Raw genomic sequence first — 19,130 nt, 5'->3', positions numbered from 1 at the left:
CATATCTGCTAAGCACAACTAAGTAGGATACCAGTAACATTTTGTACATGTAGAATGGTGTTTTAGCTGGTAAGCTTATTCTGGTAAAGCAAACATCTTATTCAGATTTATTTGGTTTGCCTTTTGGAGGTTCCAATGTTAAAGTTATCACCAAAATGGATCAAGAATATAGTCAATATTTTGTCCTAGCACCACTCGACTTTACTGGCGACACTTAAAAATGTGGCTGGGATATAGCCTATCGGTCAAAACCAAAGGACTTAAGCTCTGGTGTTTTCGATCAGCAGAGTGTGGGTTCGAATCCCAGTCGTGGCACTTGTGTCCTCAAGCAAAACGCTTAACCATGAATGCTGGGTCCTTCGGATATGACGTAAGGCCGTTGGTCCCGTGTGTTGTGCAGTAACGCACGTACAGGAACCCAGTGCACTTTAATATCGAAAAGAGAATGGTTTCGAACCGGTGTTCCTGGTTTGAGTGGCTGCATATTGCGCCACATTGTAAACCATTACATATTATGAGTACTATAGTATGATCGAGTAGGTCTCAAACTTAAACGTAGTGAGTCCCACCTTGCATGAAAATACTGTATGTTGTAGAGCCTGGAGCGTCAATGAGTGACAGATCAACGTGTTAGAGACAGTGGACACTATTGGTAATGAGATACAACAACTGTGAAGGCTAGTCTTTGACAATTAATTGTCAAAGACTAGCCTTCACAGTTGTTGTATCTCAACATATGCATAAAATAACAAACCTGTACAAATTTGAGCTCAATCGGTCATCGAACTTGCGAGATAATAATGAAACAAAAAACACCCTTGTCACAAGAAGTTGTGTGCGTTTAGATGGTTGATTTCGAGACCTCAAATTCTAAATCTGAGGTCTCGAAATCAAGATCGTGGAAAATTACTTCTTTCCCATCAACCTCTCCCCATTACTCGTCACCAAGAAAGGTTTTAAGCTAATAATTATTTTGAGTAAATACCAATAGTGACCACTGCCTTTAAATGAGAGGGGTCACTATTATTAGTATTATAAGGTTACTAATAGGAAATATGTGTGCTGTTTAATATAAAGACACATTACGTTAATTATGCCGTTATCTGACGGTCGTCTTATAACCACCTAACTAAACGGTAAAACCCTGAGGCGCATTGCTTCCTTTCAAAAACATCAGTTAATTTCTTTTATGTAATCCATGGTTTATACTCTTTGATCAGCACATTGTGACAAGCCAAACGACTGATTCATCATCAGTGGGCATTATAGACTGTTGCAGCTCGATAGTCCATTCGGAGGCTGAATGGCAGTAGGAAATGAGCGTCTACAAACGGGTTTTACTTTCTTCCTCTCTACGGCCATTTCATTTGGGGTATACCGGTGCAGGTGCGACGACCCTGCCGCGATATACGCTAATGATGTAATTTCATTTTAATGATGTGTTGAAACAGTCGTTGGCATGATAATGTTTTACCGTTACTAATCGCGGGCTGCATTTGTACAGGTGTTGGCCGATGCTTTATTTCCCCAAGGTACATTTTAGAGAGTGGTTAAACATTGTGGATGGGGAGAGATGTTAATTTCATGATCATTTACCTCGTAACAACAACAAATTTCCCTCGTCAAAAAGGTCTCATTCCCCCTTCATTGGGTGCAAAAACTTCCTGTGACATTATGTAGCTAACTTTGCCCATCAGCAGAGCAACCTGTAACGATACTACTTTCAATGAGTGCTTCAACGTCCGCAATTTCACGCGTTTAGTTCTTGGTAAAGACTCCAAATTTAATTTGAAAACAAAACTGTACAGTCCTATTTTAGGAAAAGCCCTAACATTAATGTGAGTGTTACTCTCGCGTCCGCAAAGAACTATAATGCCTAGTGCTGTCAACATTACAGCAACCAGGTTCATGTGCACATCCCAATTGTACATTAATTCAGACAGATTTTTCCACCGTTCATGTTATGCCCACGCAACTCTTTTTTTTCTTTCTTATATTTCAAGTTTTGCTTGTGATTTATGTTGTAGTTTTTGATAAGCGATTCAAGTCGCGTGCTGCATCTCGAATCTTGCCATCTACGCTTGTTTAAGCACGTCGAGTCAAAAAGAGCACTAAATTATTTCTGATGTTGACAAGTTGAACATGGGCCTAATGTTAGGATAAATAATGTATTGACTTTGCAACTACATGAAGAAGCAAAAATGCAATCAACTGTGGCGCATGAAACCGTGAAACCAACGGTGCTGAAACACAAATTCATGCAGCAGTGACAAATTGCACGAACAGTAAGCAGACGATCATGCTGCGGTGTGTTTGGGCGGGAAACACTAAAAGTGGTTGGTTATGGCGGGAACGTTTCTTAAGTTTAAGTGTATTTTACATCCACTTGTTTGCCCATGAGTCATTCTTACGCAAACCGTATGTATACACACAGTCTACTGTAACTTGTGATTCGAGAATGGTATTTTACTTCGTACGCCAGACGAAACAAAACATTAGGCTGTTTGAATCAACATCTATGATCTGCTTTAAGTTTGTTAAACTTTAATAGTAAACACATGAAGAGTTTCATAAATGTGGGCTAAACATTATTAGAAACGTAACCTATGTTACAAGGAGACGAAGAAGAAAAAGAATACTATTTAAAAATACACTAATCTTTGAACAAAATTGTGCACCTTTATTGTCCTTCCAAGAAATGCATAAACAGCGAAAATGTCGACAACTGCAGTGTAAGGTCATTTTCATCAAATAAAATGATTCACAATTTCCGCAGACTAAATTTTTCGAATTTTAGCAATGATCACTTCAGTTATACATAATAATATTGACAGTCTACCTTTAAGATTCATGTCCCGAGGCTGCGCGCGCAACGCCCCATGGTAACAAGCGATCTCATACAACGCCATGGCAATCACTTTGAACACAGAAAGGAAAGAGGGCCGGACTTTGTGTGATCGTGGTATTAAGGACACGAGGGCGAGCATAATAAAACACACAGGGCTTAGTCCTGCCCTGTGCGATGTGATAAATAAGTTAAGAGGAATCAATGGCTGAAACGATTCGAGAGGAAATTAAAAGCAATTAATCATGAACTGTTTAGACCGTTCAGATGCACAAGTATGGAACATAATGCCAAGTAATGGGCTTCACTGAAATGAATATCACATGGAAAACAATTATATGTTCCATATTGCAATTAGTATACAATTTAATAATGGATAAGATAAGGTATTATGGGGACAAGAACATGAACAACCAAGAAAAAACAGCAACTGCAAACAAAAAACGCCACCACCACCAACAACAACATAAACAACAACAGAAACAAAAACAACACCAATAACAACAACAACGACAACGACAACGACAACGACGACAACAAAAACTCATGCATCAACATCAACACCAGCAGCAGCAACAACAACCTAATATTTTTGTTATGAGGACAGGAACAACCAAAGAAAACAACAACATCAAAACCAAAAGCAGCAGCAACAACAACAACAGCAACAACATCAACATCAACATCAACATCAACAACGACAACAACAACAACAACAACAACAACAACAACAACAACAACAACAACAACAATAACAACACCACCAACATCAACAACGACAACAACAACAGCAACAACAACAACAACAACAACAACAACAACAACAACAACAACAACAACAACAACAACAACAACAACAACAACAACAACAACAACAACAACAACAACAACAACAACAACAACAACAACAACAACAACAACAACAACAACAACAACAACAACAACAACAACAACAACAACAACAACAACAACAACAACAACAACAACAACATCGACAACAACAACAACAACAACAACAACAACATCAACAACGACAACAACACAATAACAGCAAAACAACAACATTACAACAGCAATACCAATCATTGGAATTTGTTTCTCCAAGTTAACCACCTAATCATTAGAGTTATTTAAATTACCGTGTTAACATGCATAACTGTCGGAGCAATTGCAAACTGGTTGATTCAAAGTTAACTGAACTGAACTGAACTGAACAAAAACACCGACAAAAGTGTGCCACTTTCTCTTTTAGTTCGACTGACAGTCCTAGGTTGAATGAACTTGTATACGGGACAATTTAAATGAAGAAAATCATGTCAGCGTCGAGTCCAATTGTTTGGCATTTAATTTGTTGATTCTTGCCCGCGGATTCTAATGGGCTGTCATGTAAGTGTTTTCTTAATGTTTTCAACACAGCCCACAGTAGTGTTAGTGACGGAGTAATTTGTCTACGAAAATGATGCGGCAGTGTTGTTTATGGTTTGAGATGGGGGTGAAGGATGATTCGAGTGAGTTTTTAATCAGGATAAGACTTGCTTCATTTGTGCCGTGACAGACCTGTTATCCCCCCATGCCTCAAGGCACTGGAAACATTTGGTAATTGTCACAGAGGCCTACTTTTACTTGATATCCCATCACTTGTATGAAATAACAAATCTGTGAAAATCTGGACTCAATTGGTGATCATCGAAAATGCAGGAAAATATTGGAAGAAAACACATCCTTGTTCAACATAATTTTGTTGCTTTCAGATGCATAATAAAAGGTTTCAGCTGAAGTGTTTTATTTTTGAGTGAGAAATTACCGCTATCTCAAAAATTACGTTTTTAGAGGGGCCGTTTTATAAAATAAAATAAAAAATAAAAAATTAAAAAGTTACCAATAGTGTCCATTGCCTTTAAGCCCCTCCCCCGTTACCGTTCCCGATCTCCTATGATTAATGACCGAGAAACACTTGAGGGTTTCGCGGATTCCTTGTTGAGGTTATCGGTTTGGTTACGTGTTGCATCTTGACTGATATTAATATCTGTCATTTCAGATGAAAAAGTTATTATTATTTTAGTATTATTTTTTATTTATTAAAAAGTAGGTAGTTTTTAGTTTCTTCTTACACTTTAAAAATAATGTTTAGAATTTCAACACTTTTCTCACATTGACGGCCTATACCCACATTTACCCTCTTTTACATGTTTGTAACCTTAGTTTAGATTATAGTGTTTGTTTGAATGCTAAACGCCGAGTGAGCAGGTGTCAAAATGATTAAACATGTTTAAAAACAGGTACAATTGTGTTTAAACTCTAAACAGAGTTTTAACAGTGTTGATTTTTTTCTTCTTTTTCTTTCAAAATGAAAAGTGAAGATGAAGGGAGGGGATTCTTGTAGCGTAATGGATAAGCCCCTGGATAATAAGAGAAGATCAATTCCCTACACACCTGCAAGCCAAACAATCAGCATCCACGACTTCGATTTCTCCTCTCTCAAAAGAAAAAAAGAAAAGAAAAAAAAACGCTACTCAAAAAGTAACACAACAAAATGTCGGCCACAGTCTACAGTTTGAAGTCGATGTACCTAAAGAAACTCCCCAAGATAGTGCTTGTCTATGTTTCCTTGTTAACTTCCTTGATATATCGAATGTCTTGAGCAGAAACTCAGTCTGAAATAATGTATAATGCAAGGAATGTAGGCCCTGTTCACAAAAAATACTCCATGTTTTTTGTGCACGTGATAATGAATGGCTGAATAAAACATCATGGACTTCTCTCGCGTCCGCAACGAGACGCTGAGTGTGTTATCGGTTAACGGCAAACTGGCAGACGTGCACTGTCCCAGTTTTATAGGCTAGTGGACACTTTTGGTAACTACTCAAAACATTTATTAGCACAAAACCTATCTTGGTAACGAGTAGTGGGTAGAGGTTGAGAGTATAAAACATTGTGAAGTAAAGTAGTTTTCGAAACAAAATTAATTTTCCACGAATTTAATTTCGAGACCTCAAGTTTAGAATTCGAGGTCTCGAAATCAAGCATTTGAAAGCACACAACTTCGTGTGACAAGAATGTGTTTTTCTTTCATTATTATCTCGTAACTTCGACGACCAGTTGAGCTCAAATGTTAACATGTTTGTTGTAATGCATTAGTTGAGATACACAAGGTGAGAAGACTGGCCTTTGACAAATACCAATAGTGTCCTGTGTCTTTAATTCAAACAGATTGTTAATCTCAAACAGTTATAAAATTATTTCGCGACCTTGAGGACCCATATAGCTATTGTGTACAACTAGTTCGAAGTGAGCCTGTTGTATTGTTTAAAAAATGATTGATGATGACTTAAAACATCATAAGTGACGTTTCCTCTTCTCAGTAAACGACTCTGCTTTACTGCAGTTTCTTAAGACATTTTACAAATACATATTTTTTTGTTAAACTATATGTTACATTATTCCTCAGCAGAAAAAACTACCTTATACCTCTGTACCCCTCTAGCTGAATGCTTATAGATAAACAACACCTCAGTGATATTCAAGAGCATATTATAATAAATGAAATAAAGATATAATATTGTTATTCTTCTTGCGGCTAAGACGTGATCTAGTTGCATATTCTCCTTCGATAGCAGCTAATTGGATTGTCCAAAGGGGGGTTTGGTCTAGGATTTACACACAGTATGCAAATCATAGTCTGGTTCTTTTAGATACGTTATGAGACTCCCCGCGCGGTCAACGCAAACTTTGTCTGCTGTTTGGATTTGCCGTCTACAAAACATGTTCAAGAATATTTTTTTTTTCAAGGAGTCCCCTTTTTGGAATCAATTTAGAAAGACCAAAAATACCTAAGACAGTGGCAACTTCGATGTGAAGACAAAGTTGTTTGCCATCCTCAAATCGTTTTTTTTTTTTTTGTCTTAAGGAGTCTCTGTTTTGAGTCGGTTTACAAAAACAAATGTTCCCATTGAAAAACACTTGCAACGATGTTGATGTACAGAAAACGCGTGTTAGCTATTGCTGTGAGGATGTGTATCTTGATTATGATCAATGTAGAGATACGCTAGATATGCATTTTATTCCAAGACTAACCAACACGACGACATTTATACGCAGACATAAATCGAAGAACGGGTCCGGATTTCACGGATCCAATTTCGACTAATTGAATGTAAATGAAGCATGGAAATCCCCTCCCAAGTTTATTATGGGAAGGTATACAGCCATGAACCGTGGAATAGAAGAAAAAAACATAAGATGGGTGCATGACTAATTTGCTGATTCGTGGGGCGGTCCTTGACGTGGCGTTTTAGTGCAAGCAGACATGAAGTCCGTTAAAGACACTGGACACATTTGGTAGTTGTCAAGGACCAGCATTCTCACTTGCTCAACATATGCATAAAATACCAGACCTGTGACAATTTTGACTCAACTTGTCGTCGAAGTTGGGAGAGAAAAATGGAAGAAAAAAAACACCCTTATCACACAAGTTGTGTGCTTTCAGATGCCTTGAACTCGACACCTCAACTGATTTATCTAATTCAATTCAAATATTCTGATGGTGAGAAGTTAGGGAGGGAGTTGTTTATCACAATGTGTTAAAACATCAACAGATCTTCGTTGCTCGTTAACAAGTAAGCTTTATGCATCAAAAGAAATATGTTGAGTAATATACCAAAAGTGTCCATGCCTTTAAGAAGTATACTCCGGAGAATATAATTATCCATGCACTTGTTTGTCGTCACACTGCAGGGCTGTTTTAGTATATGCTGCAAAATCAATAGCTTGTAATCAATATCATTAAAGAGAATCGTGTGCCAGGATAGGTTTTCGGAATGATTAGGGCCCGAGTTCGTGAGGTTAAGTTACCGTGCTCTGCAAAGGGTATGCCGTGCCCATGCTTCATTTCACGGTAAGCCAATGGTGGCTTTATACAAGCAGACACCCAACTCGACAATCTGTGTCTAAAAAAATATCTCAAAGTTTACCCTTGTTGAACTGCATCACCTCTATCCTGTATGCACTAATATCGAAGTAATAATAATAATAATAATAATAATAATAATAATAATAATAATAATAATAATAATAATAATAATAATAATAATAATAATAATAATAATAATAATAATAATAATAATAATAATAATATCGAAGTCTTATATATAGCGCACGTATCCACCAAACAAGGTGCTCAAGGCGCTGAGTATATATACAAACTTTCAGAAAGATAGGTTATTGCAGTGATGAATTCTGAGACCCAATTATTTAGCACCTTATAAGGGTTTACAAGGCGCTACGGCGCATTAAGCAGCCACAACCAGGAACACCGGGGCGAACCCCTTCTCTTTTCGATAAGTGCACTGGGTTCTTTTACATGCGTTACACAACACATGGGACCAACGGCTTTACGTCCCTTCCGAAGGACGAAGCAATGGTTAAGTGTCTTGCTCAAGGACACAGTGTCACGGCTGGGGATTCGAACCCACACTCTGCTGATCAGAAACACCGGAGTTTGAATTCGGTGTTCTTAACCGCTCGGCCACGACACTTCCACTAGGCCTGAGCTGTATTGCACTGTTAATCGCGGAATGGGGCGCTTAAGTAATACAAAGCGCCTGATTCTGTGAACCGTTATAAGCAGAAATCATGATTCAAAAAACAGCACCATTACAATTGGGTCTGTTTAACAAACCGAGGCTAAAGGTAAAAATGGTCGGTATACCCTTTCGGTGAAATGATTATCACTATCATATCCTCGGCTGTGATGGGTTGGGAGAGGGATTTACCCACTCAGCTGTACGATCGGCTTGCACACGCGACTCAAACATTTAACCCGAGACACGATAATCATTCAACGCCATCAACCCAAGACGAAGTGCCTGGCCCGAGCTGTTTAGGAGGACCGAACTCGAGCTCTAGTGTTTCATCAGCAGTGTGTGGGTTCGAGTCCCAACTTACACATCTTAACCGTTGCTTCGTCCTTCGGATGGGACATAACGCCGTAGGTCCAGTGTGTTATTATAAAGCTATCAACGGACGAGTTGGGAAGAAAGGATGAAAGAAACCTAAATATTTATTTATCGCCCCTTAGTTTTTGCGGCTGGTCGAGACGAGATGACACGTTGGTAAAAACAGATTGGCCATTCAAGCGAAATCAACAAGCCATGGAGACAGGCAACGAAATATGGAGCTATTATTGAAGATCACCGTAGCCTTGATCAAGGCTGTTGACGTACTGTTCCCCGGCCCGGTTCGCGGCACACGCATGCAGTGCATACACAAATGTACATTACCATACATTGTACATCGAGAACAGTATAGCGTAGTCGTGAGAACGGTCGTGTCTTTGTATTTTCAACCTCATCCATGTACCGTAAGTGTACCGTACACAGATGGTACATGTACATGTACAGTATGTATGTGTACATACGCTGTTCACGTATTATATGCTCTGTGTTATGTATGTGGGCCGGGTGCGCTGGCGGAATTCAGTGATGGGGACTGGGATTTTGCAAATCGCGGCTGGCTGTAGCGCCTTGATCAAGGCTAAGATCACCGCAAAGGACCCAAGATGTTTACTATGCCGTGGCGGTTGACCTTACATTAATTATTAAAGCTTGGAAAATATGACTGAGCTTAGTTAATAATGCATCCAGCTAAATTCCATCACTCTTTAACTGATGTGGTACTTTGGTTATTAAATATTAACAACCACAAAAACAACATTTTAGCTGTAAGGCAGCGCAGGAGACACGATAATATTGTTGAAAATGGCAGCAAGACTGTAATCTTTTAACCATAGTTCGTGGATTTATTTGGGACTCTATCCCACTCTCATTAAAGGCGCTGGATACGTCGTCTTGTAAATGTTAAAAAGCAGAATTCCAACTTGGTGTATCCCGACATATTATGTGCATAAAATAAAATAAAAACATGAATATTTGGGCTCAATTGGTCGTCGAAGTTGCAAGATAATAATTAAAGATAAAAATGCCAGTGTCGCACAGTTAATTTGTGTGCTTTCAGATGCCAAATAAAAAACTTCGGCCCTGAGTCGTTCAAAGTTTTAATGAGAAAATTACCCCTTTCACAAAAAATGGCATTACTTCAGAGGGAGGCGTTTCTCACAATGTTTATACTTCCAAAAGCTCTCCATATACTCGTAAACCAAGTATTTTTTTTAATAATAGCAATTATTACTTTTAGTAATTACCAATAGTGTTCAGTGCCTTTGTACTTGCTACATAATTGTAACAAAGCAGGCTTGAAGAGCAATAATAGAGTCCAATAGAATTCAATGAATGACCAATATGATATTCTTAATTAATTTAGCACGGTGGCCCCTAGATCAACAGAGTGGCATAATGAATATTTCACTTTATTACTGGTCGACGCGATATGGGAAAGATGATACTGTTAACTAAAATACTGATGTGCTGATGAAGCGAATTCGGTGTCCGTATGTCAAACACTGCCGAAGTTCGTCTGCTTTGAACGCATGTGTGATCAGGGGTGGATTTCACAAAGGTAGTCCTAACTTAGGACTAGTCCTAGGCAATGCTAAGAGATAGGACCAGTCCTAAGTTAGGATGAGTTACTAGTCCTAACTTAGGACTAGTCCTATCTCTTAGCATTGCCTGGGACTAGTCCTAAGTTAGGACTACCTTTGTGAAATCCACCCCTGGGCCCAATTTCATGGCTCTGCGTACCGTAAGCACAGAATCAGCGCTTACGGAAGCAGGGAATTCTGTGCCTACGGCAAGCGTATTTCACGGGTTAGCGGCGAACTTGGGCTTCTGCGCGTGGGTAATCGACGTTACTAGACATTCTACGCTGAATTACAAGGCTAGCGCAGAAATTCGGTGCTTGGACGTAAGCGGGGAATCGCGATCGTAAGCGCAGAATTCGGCGGTAAGCAGAGCCATGAAATTGGGCCCTGATTGGTTATACGGCTGTGTCGTTAACATTCAGCGTGCTTTTTTTAAGAACCTTGCCAATTATACTTGCGTTTGAGAGATGCCTGACAAGATTGAAAATAAAATAATTCAATAATTTGTACATAACTATCATGATATTATGATTATGGTGAAAAACTTCCCTTTATACACATGGGAGATGAATAGTATGGTGCTTTGAGTGAATACTTGCAATCATTCCTGTTCAACATGTATATAAACTGGGAACGTGACAAACTTGGTTGAAATATAATAGGATTAATTATTTGAATGGAAAGCTACCACGCCAAAACAAAATTAATCACCACAATTTCCTTCACAAACTCTTCCTCACTGTATACAACAACTATGTAAATGAACAAAAATTCTCGGAACGAAATAAGGGTCCACAAATATTTGTTTTTCGCAGGAAGGAAACGTGTCTATGTTGATTTGGTCAGCGAGCGTTGTTCGGTTGTCTGTGTCGCAACTTTTACAGGGTTGTTCGTTAAAGGCAGGACACGATTGGTAATTGTCAAAGACTAGTCTTCACAGTTGGTGTATCTCAACGTATGCATAAAATAACAAACCTGTGAAAATTTGAGCTCAATCGGTCATCGAACTTGCGATATAATAATGAAAGAAAAAAACACCCTTGTCACACAAAGTTGTGTGCGTTTGGATTGTTGATTTCGATACCTCAAGATATCTGAGATCTCGAAATTAAACTCGTGGACAATTACTTCTTTCTCAAAAACTATGGTACTTCAGAGGGAGCCGTTTTTCACAATGTTGTATACCATCAACCTCTCCCCATTACTCGTCACCTAGAAAGGTTTTATGCTAATAATTATTTTGAGTAATTACCAATAGTGTCCACTGCCTTTAAATGCACTGGACACTAATTATTGGTAACTCACAACAAAGTTAGCATCATAACTTACTCGTTAACGATTAATGTAGAGTTGTTGATATTATAAAACATTAATAAACGTATCCCTCTGAAATAACATAGTTTTTGAAAAAGGGGTAATTTATTGTTGTAGTGAAAGACAGCTGAGGCCATTTATTATGCATCACGACGCACACAACGGTGCAACAGTGTGTTTTTGTTGCGTCCATTATTCTTCTGCAAATCCAATGTCCAATTTAGCCCAAATGTTCACACGTTTGTTTAATATTCTATGCACCCCAATGATATTACTGGACTTTGACACAAGCGTGACCAGTGCCTTTAAATAGATTAAAAACCTTTACAGAAACAAAATGCAGCGGGGGATGCTTGTCTAATGAATAAAAACACCTTGTTTCCACAATGCACCAATGTGCGCACAAAACACTGAGTGTAATTAAAAGGGGACAAACGGATATCAGTTATAGTGTAAGGTATGTCAGCGATTGGGATAGGAGGTTAATAAGAAAGCTGTGTACGACAAAGTGTTTATGACCACGGACATCACAAGCTTATACCCATGTAATAATAAAGTGGAGCAATCGATAATTTAGGTTAGGGCGGAATTTAGAGAGGGAGTATGTGTCTATCTCCTAATACGCTACAAACTTACTGTTTCACGATTTAAATCAATATGAAGGGTCTGTACAAATTTGGTAATGACAGGAGGTTGGAAAGTATAATCAATGCATTTTCAGATACAATTCACTTGGAAGTACTGATGATGGTATAATATATCACTTTTTATCATCGAAAATTTTAATATATATATAAAGACTTCCGCACGTCACAACGCCTTTTAGATTGTGTATAGAATGTGTATATATACAAATGACAAACAATTTTTTTGTTGATTTAACTTTAAGTCTGCCGCATCCGCATTGGTGGCTACGTAAGGGATTGCTATGGGCATCAAATACTTCAATCCATATCAACATGGCGATTAAGCCAAAGCCGCATCCACAACCGCTAGTTTGCAATGACCATTTTATCATGTCCCAGTGTATCTTGTCATTACATGTACATTTGTACTAGTCATTTATAGTCTGTGTACCGACGCCACAGCTTTGAACTTTATACACGCTTCTATGAGTGTGTGACTAATTTGGACAGAAAAAGCAGTTCGGGTCAGAGTCAGGTGAAGTAAATGGATGAGATGGCAAGCAATTAGTCAAAGTACACAATCAAAGCTTGACTTAACTTTCTGATGACAGTCTCTTAGTCAGTTTGCGAACTGCAAGAAAGCACCGTTTGTTTTAAGGGCACTGGACACTACTGGTAATTACTCAAAACTTACTCAGTAACGAGCAATGACGAGCTGTTGACAGTACAAAACATTGTGGGGAACGGCTCCCTCTGAAGTACCGTAGTTTTTGAGAAAGTGGACCGTAATTTCTCACTCAAATTAATAATAAATTACTTCATGCCTCAAGCATTTTTCCGGCATCTGAAAGCACACGAATTTAGTGCAACAAGGGTTTTTTCTTGCAATATTCTCTTCCAACTTGAATGACCAATTTAGTCAAAGTTTTCACAGAGTTGTTACTTTATGCATATGTTAGGATACACCAAGTAAGAATAGTGATCTTAGATATTATGACCAAAGTGTCCAGCGCCTTTAAATCATCACATGCGTGTCCTTCCCCAGCGTCGTCGTTAGTTTGTCTTCCAAAATGTCTGGATAACTGACAGTCGTCACGCTTGGTTGCGTGATGCCGAACGATAGGATGTCACGCTCTGCTACCCACTGGCCGTACTCCCCACAGATACTTCACAAAGCGCGTCATTCACCAACCAACTCAAAATTCAGTGGGGAAAACAAACCATCAGATAAAAATAGAAATTTCCTCTTTGTGTTTTATCCCGTGTTTATCAAGCAATTATTAATTAGTGAATGCCCTTACAAATTTGATTGAAAGCGAAGAAACAATGTTTTTATTAGTGATAATGATTTGTTTTCTGTTCACAACAAAGAACATACAAAGACAACACGTCAGAGAAAAAAAATCCAACAAAATCAAACAAAAAAGCTTAAAGGACATTAACAAGAAAACCTAAGACAGGAGACAAACGAAAGGGACAACAAAAAGACCAAGAAACTAGACAATAAAAACTTTAAATCTAAATCTGTTAGATACAATGTTTTAGCAGCAGGACCAAACCTTAAAGACACTGGACACTATTGGTAATTGTCATAGACCAGTCTTCTAACTTGCTGTATCTCAACATATGGATAACAAAAACAAAACTGTGTACAAACGCCGACCTACGGGATTTCCCGTAAGAGATTGTTTGCCTTTTTTGTTCTTCATAGTTTTACCCCTTTGGCCGTCTATACACCAGTTTTGTATCCCACAATCCTTTGCTTCAATACGCACTACGTACAGTCACATACAAGTTTCGCTGAGTTCGGATCTCTTGTTTTCTAAGTCATTACTCTTACCAAATAAACATGCTCATACCATGCTTGGTTATGGTATTGTGAGAATGCCGCTGCCTCTCTTTTTTGAGAATCGCTGCAGTTGACTTATGTACTTGAGTTTAATTTGATGCTATTTTTAATTTTTCCAGATCGGATAAAGCCAGGGATCGCCTGTAGAATTCTGCAATCATGGAATTGACAGCACCTCGCTTTCTTCTAGCCGCAATACCAGCCTTTCTATTCGTTCTCGTCACGACTCCATCAGCGTCAGAAGCTCAGAGAATTGTCTCGTTCCCGTCCATCACGTCCGAAGAAGAGACTAGTAAGGACTTCCCCAGGAGGAAGGAGCTCCTTCAGGCGCTAGATTTCCTGGAGGAATACGGACGCGGTAGAGAAAACGACTGGAATGACGGCGGGGAATTACAGCGCGACGACGGTGCTTTTTACGGGGATGATGACGACCAAACTGACATCCTCTACCCTGATGCAAATGAGATATACCCGGCTCTAGATTTCGCTGACAATTTAAGACAGCCGGACGAGGTTTCGGTTGAAGAAGTTGACAATGAAATTGACGACTTCCCGTGGATGGGGGAAGACGAGAGGTACGCCGGGCAGGAGCTTACCGAAGAGCAAGAGCGTCTTGAAGACATGCTGCATAACTACGATTACGAGGAGCTTCTTAAGATCGCAGAGCAGGAGGAGGAGATCGAGGAGGATGAGGCGCTGAGAGACGCCCTGGAGAAGGAAGAGGAAGACATCTTGGACGTCGTTGAAGAGGAGATGGAATACATCGCCGTGGATAACATCCTGGAGGATATATGGGCTGAGGAGGAGCTACAAAAAGATGCTGAGGATCAACTGAAGTGGTTGCTACAAGAGGAAGAGGAGAAGGAGTTTAGAGATGAAGAAGGTAAGGTTCAACATCAAAGGGCCTTCTTGTCACACGAGGCAACTTGGAGACAACCATCTGTTGTTGCATAATAATAATATAATTTTAGTACATATTTTAGTCGCAATTTTTTGTTTTGCTTTTCACTGCAGTTGTAAATTTACGTGTGTAAACATTTTTACTCTTTTAGTTTAGCAAGGTCCGGTAGGGGACATCTTATTTGATGACACATTTTTTTTTTTTTACTTTTGCCTTTTCCTGGATAGCTTGTTGTTATATTTATTGTGTTGTCCAAAGAATTTAATTAGTAAATATATAACAAAAAAATGACATGCTATGCTAGAGGGCTATCTTTGTAGAACATCAAAAAGGTGTCTAAACACTTTACTTTGATATCACACAAAAAGAGATGAACATCGAGAGTGGTTGTTTTTTCTTCTCGGAGATCGCCTAAAAAAGACTGGTTGTCGGTAAATTGCCTCGTGTGACGTTGCTCTAAGTTTTAGTTGGATGTGGGAAATGATTTTATTCTAGTAGAAACATCAACATGGAAGTAGGGACATTAAGAAGTATGAGCAATATTGGCAGTAAAAACCAGGGCCCAGTGAACAAAAAAAAACGCAGCTAAGCGCAACAAGTGCTTACCAGAACAAGGTTACCAGCCAAACGACCATGTCTTATGAACAATTTAAAATTGGTATCATTATCGTTTCTGCTTAGCAGATAATTGTGAAGTAAAACAATTTGGCCCTCTTTCGTTCGGACGTACACAACTAGTATCCTACACATTTATGCTTAGCAGGTAATTGTTAAGCAATGTTTTCTTCCTAAGCAGCTCCATGAAATTTGGCCCTGTTTCATTCGGACGTACACAGCTAGTATTCCACACAATATTTTCCTCGATGAGAAAAAGGACTTATCAATAAGAAATGAGAAATTGAAACCTTGATTTTGAACCTGGGTTATCTTTCCACAACATCTTTCTTTTTCGTCAACACGGATGTTCGTGACGTCATAGCGAATCAATCAGGCGACCCTTTCAGCAAAGCGAACGGATGGGGTGAGGATAACTTATTTATTAGACAGTACACGTCGGGGGTAAACATTCAGTTCAATTGATTCCCGCGCGTTCCCAGAGGCACTTGAATCTAAAGGCCATGTCTGAATTAGAATAATACGGCTTTGGCTGTTGCTTTGCTGTGGCTGTTGTCAAGGACAGCCTCCACACCAACGCATGGTAGCATATGGGTCTACAGGCAGCCATAGCCGCGAAATGATCAGACACGGGTTGAAATGAATCCCATGCGTTCCCCAGCTGCACTTGAATCCGGATGTGGCTGTGGCTGTGAATGTTGCTAAAGACAGCCTCCACTGATGATGTACAGGCAGCCGTAGCCGCTAAATCAGACACTGGTTGAAATTATTCCCATGCGTTTCCAAGTGGCACTGGAATCTAAAGGTCAGCTATGAGTTAGTTTAATACGACTGTGACTGTGGCTGTGGGTGTTGCTCAAGTCAAACGCATGTTAACATGGTGATCCAGGAGCAGCCGTAGCCACTTAAACAGACACTGGTTGAAATGGTTCCTATGCGTTCCCTAGTGGCACTTGAATCTAATGGCCGAGTCTGAGTTAATTTAATGCGACTTTGACTGTTGCTGTGGGTGTTGTTAAGGACAGATTCCAATTCAGCGCATGTTAACATGGTAATCTGGGGGCAGCCGTATCCACTCAATCAGACACTGGTTATAATGATAACCATGCGTTCCCTAGTGGCACTTGAGTCTAAAGGCCGGGTCTGAGTTGGTTAAATGCGACTCTGACTGTGGCTGTGTTGCTAAGGACATTCCCCACTTCAATGCATGATAACATGGTGATCTAAGGGCAGCCGCAGCCAGATGTTCTGCCTCAATCAGTATTGTGTGTGTTCTTTCTCCAAACCCCCCTCTCACCCCTATGCGTCCTTCCCCATCTTCAACAAGAATTGCCTGCCGTCCCGCGGGGGAAGAAAACGCGGGAATACATTAACCTGATTAAAAAACACACGGCTTGAGGTATCGCGTTTGTTGATGGGTTATAACAACAAAAAAATCGCCTTGAAAGGCACAGCACACTATAGATAGTTCCCACATGACGTAAATCGGCCATCTTTACGGGCAATTTGGAACACATAGCCATGTGTTTTGCGCGAGAACGGCGTGCAGCACGCGCAGGATTCACAAAACTCGTTGCCTGATTGGTTAGTAAACAGCGTGGTTGCGTTAATAAACTGAGCGCTTGACGCGCCTGCAAACTTAAATGCAATTTGCCCGTAAAGATGGCGTCTATTGCAACTTATCTATTAGTAATTGCTCAAAATATACATAACAATTTCCTCGGTAGCAAGCAACGAAGAGCGTTTTGGTAATTACTATACAGTTATTGTTACCATAAAACTATTGTTACCATAAAACTATTGTTACCATAAAACTATTGTTACCATAAAACTATTGTTACCATAAAACTATTGTTACCATAAAACTATTGTTACCATAAAACTATTGTTACCATAAAACTATTGTTACCATAAAACTATTGTTACCATAAAACTATTGTTACCATAAAACTATTGTTACCATAAAACTATTGTTACCATAAAACTGTTGTTACCATAAAACATACTTTGGTTACGAGCAATGGAAAGCTATGAAAATACAAAACGTTGTGAGAACTGGCTCCCTCGGAGGTAACTTAGTTTTTTTGATGAAGAGGTAATTTCTCCAAGTACACAAAGTTTTTTATCCCAGGTTTGTGTCGTTATGCATTAGTAAGAGTACACTAAGTGAGAATACGTTTCTTTGACAATTACCAAACATGTCCAATGCCAAAGGGAATAAAACACCCTCAATTTGTTTTAAAGGCACAGCACAAGGTTTGCAATACATTTAAAGTTTTTTCCTTGATTGGTTTGTATTGTTTTAATTTGTTATTGACAACTTTTACTGATTTTAGACGCAATTTAAACTTCTGAATGTGGTGTATATTTTGCATTTTCAAATAATGAACTATTTATCATTATTTAACAGAATGGTCTGATAGTCTCGTATTCTACTCCTATGTTTTCTAAAGATCCTTTCGAGTACTTCTATCCCGACGAAGCGGCAGAGCCTAGCGACATCGATGACGTGATGGGGCAAGATGACACTTTCCCCGGGGACGTGGACGAGGGAATGGAGTCAGCCTACGCGGACTATTCCGAGGGTATCTCCGTAGATTACACGGGAGAGTCCTTCGACGAAGAGGAGGAGGAGGAGGAGGAGGAAGGTGAAGAGCTACTTGAGGAGGCTGCTGAGATCTTGGATCTCGCTGAGCAAGGATATGAAGGTAGGACTTATAAAGTAAATGATGACGATCTGTATAGGGCTTCGGGTGCTGCTGGTTGCACCTGCTCAAAATCAGCTATGATTTAAGTTTGTATATTGTTGTACAAAATCAGTTTGCTTTATAGCGTCATTGTATGTTTTACTGTCAACAATAATTTGAACTTCCTTAACCACTGTATCTTCATTGGGTACTTTTAGTATGTCCGGATGTTCGGGGCAAGACGAGACAAACGTGCGCTGGCACAAATATGCACAATCAACGCTAAGCAAATACACACGGAAGCGGTCCTAGTGTTGCATTTCAGTATAAAATAAAAGTAAACACCGTTTGAACACTGACATTGTAATAGATACAGCGCGCTCGGTGTCCTTTCTAGAAATTTCTGTCAATTCTGCGTGTTCTTTATTTCTCATCTGCCTGCAAAAGAAATAGTGTAGCACTCAAAGATCAATGGAGAAAGGATGTGTGCGGGACGTGTCTTTTCAATTTGTAGACTGTAGAGCCGGCGTGCGGGGATGAAAAGCGATGCCTGGTGGAGAAAGAGGTTTATGAAATAGCTGGGGGAGATGCGCGGGGATGGAGCTGTGAATTGTAAGGACCAATGAGCGTGTATAGTTTAGTGCCATATAAAGTGCGGGGTGGTTGAAGTTTCTTGGAATTAGAGTCAATGCTAATACTTTGTTTGTACTGAGTCATTGTTTCTAGTAATGATGACTGGATACTGCAAAGCATATGCTA

At 39.4% G+C, this 19,130-nt stretch overlaps 1 protein-coding gene across 1 annotated transcript in view; it reads left to right on the top strand.

The window, feature by feature from the left end:
* Positions 1-19,130, top strand: part of LOC139945141 (uncharacterized) — a 63,528-nt gene that overhangs the window by 32,451 nt on the left and 11,947 nt on the right. Inside the window, exons 2-3 of the mRNA XM_071942419.1 lie at positions 14,288-15,051; positions 18,138-18,392. Of these exons, the coding sequence (XP_071798520.1) occupies positions 14,328-15,051; positions 18,138-18,392 (979 nt within the window). The 5' untranslated portion in view covers positions 14,288-14,327. The remainder of the gene's footprint in view (positions 1-14,287; positions 15,052-18,137; positions 18,393-19,130) is intronic.

The sequence above is a fragment of the Asterias amurensis genome, chromosome 12 (genome assembly GCF_032118995.1).
Source record: "Asterias amurensis chromosome 12, ASM3211899v1".
Taxonomy (NCBI): domain Eukaryota; kingdom Metazoa; phylum Echinodermata; class Asteroidea; order Forcipulatida; family Asteriidae; genus Asterias; species Asterias amurensis.
Note: the sequence above shows the minus strand (reverse complement) of the source record. Positions and strands in the feature narration are given on the sequence as shown.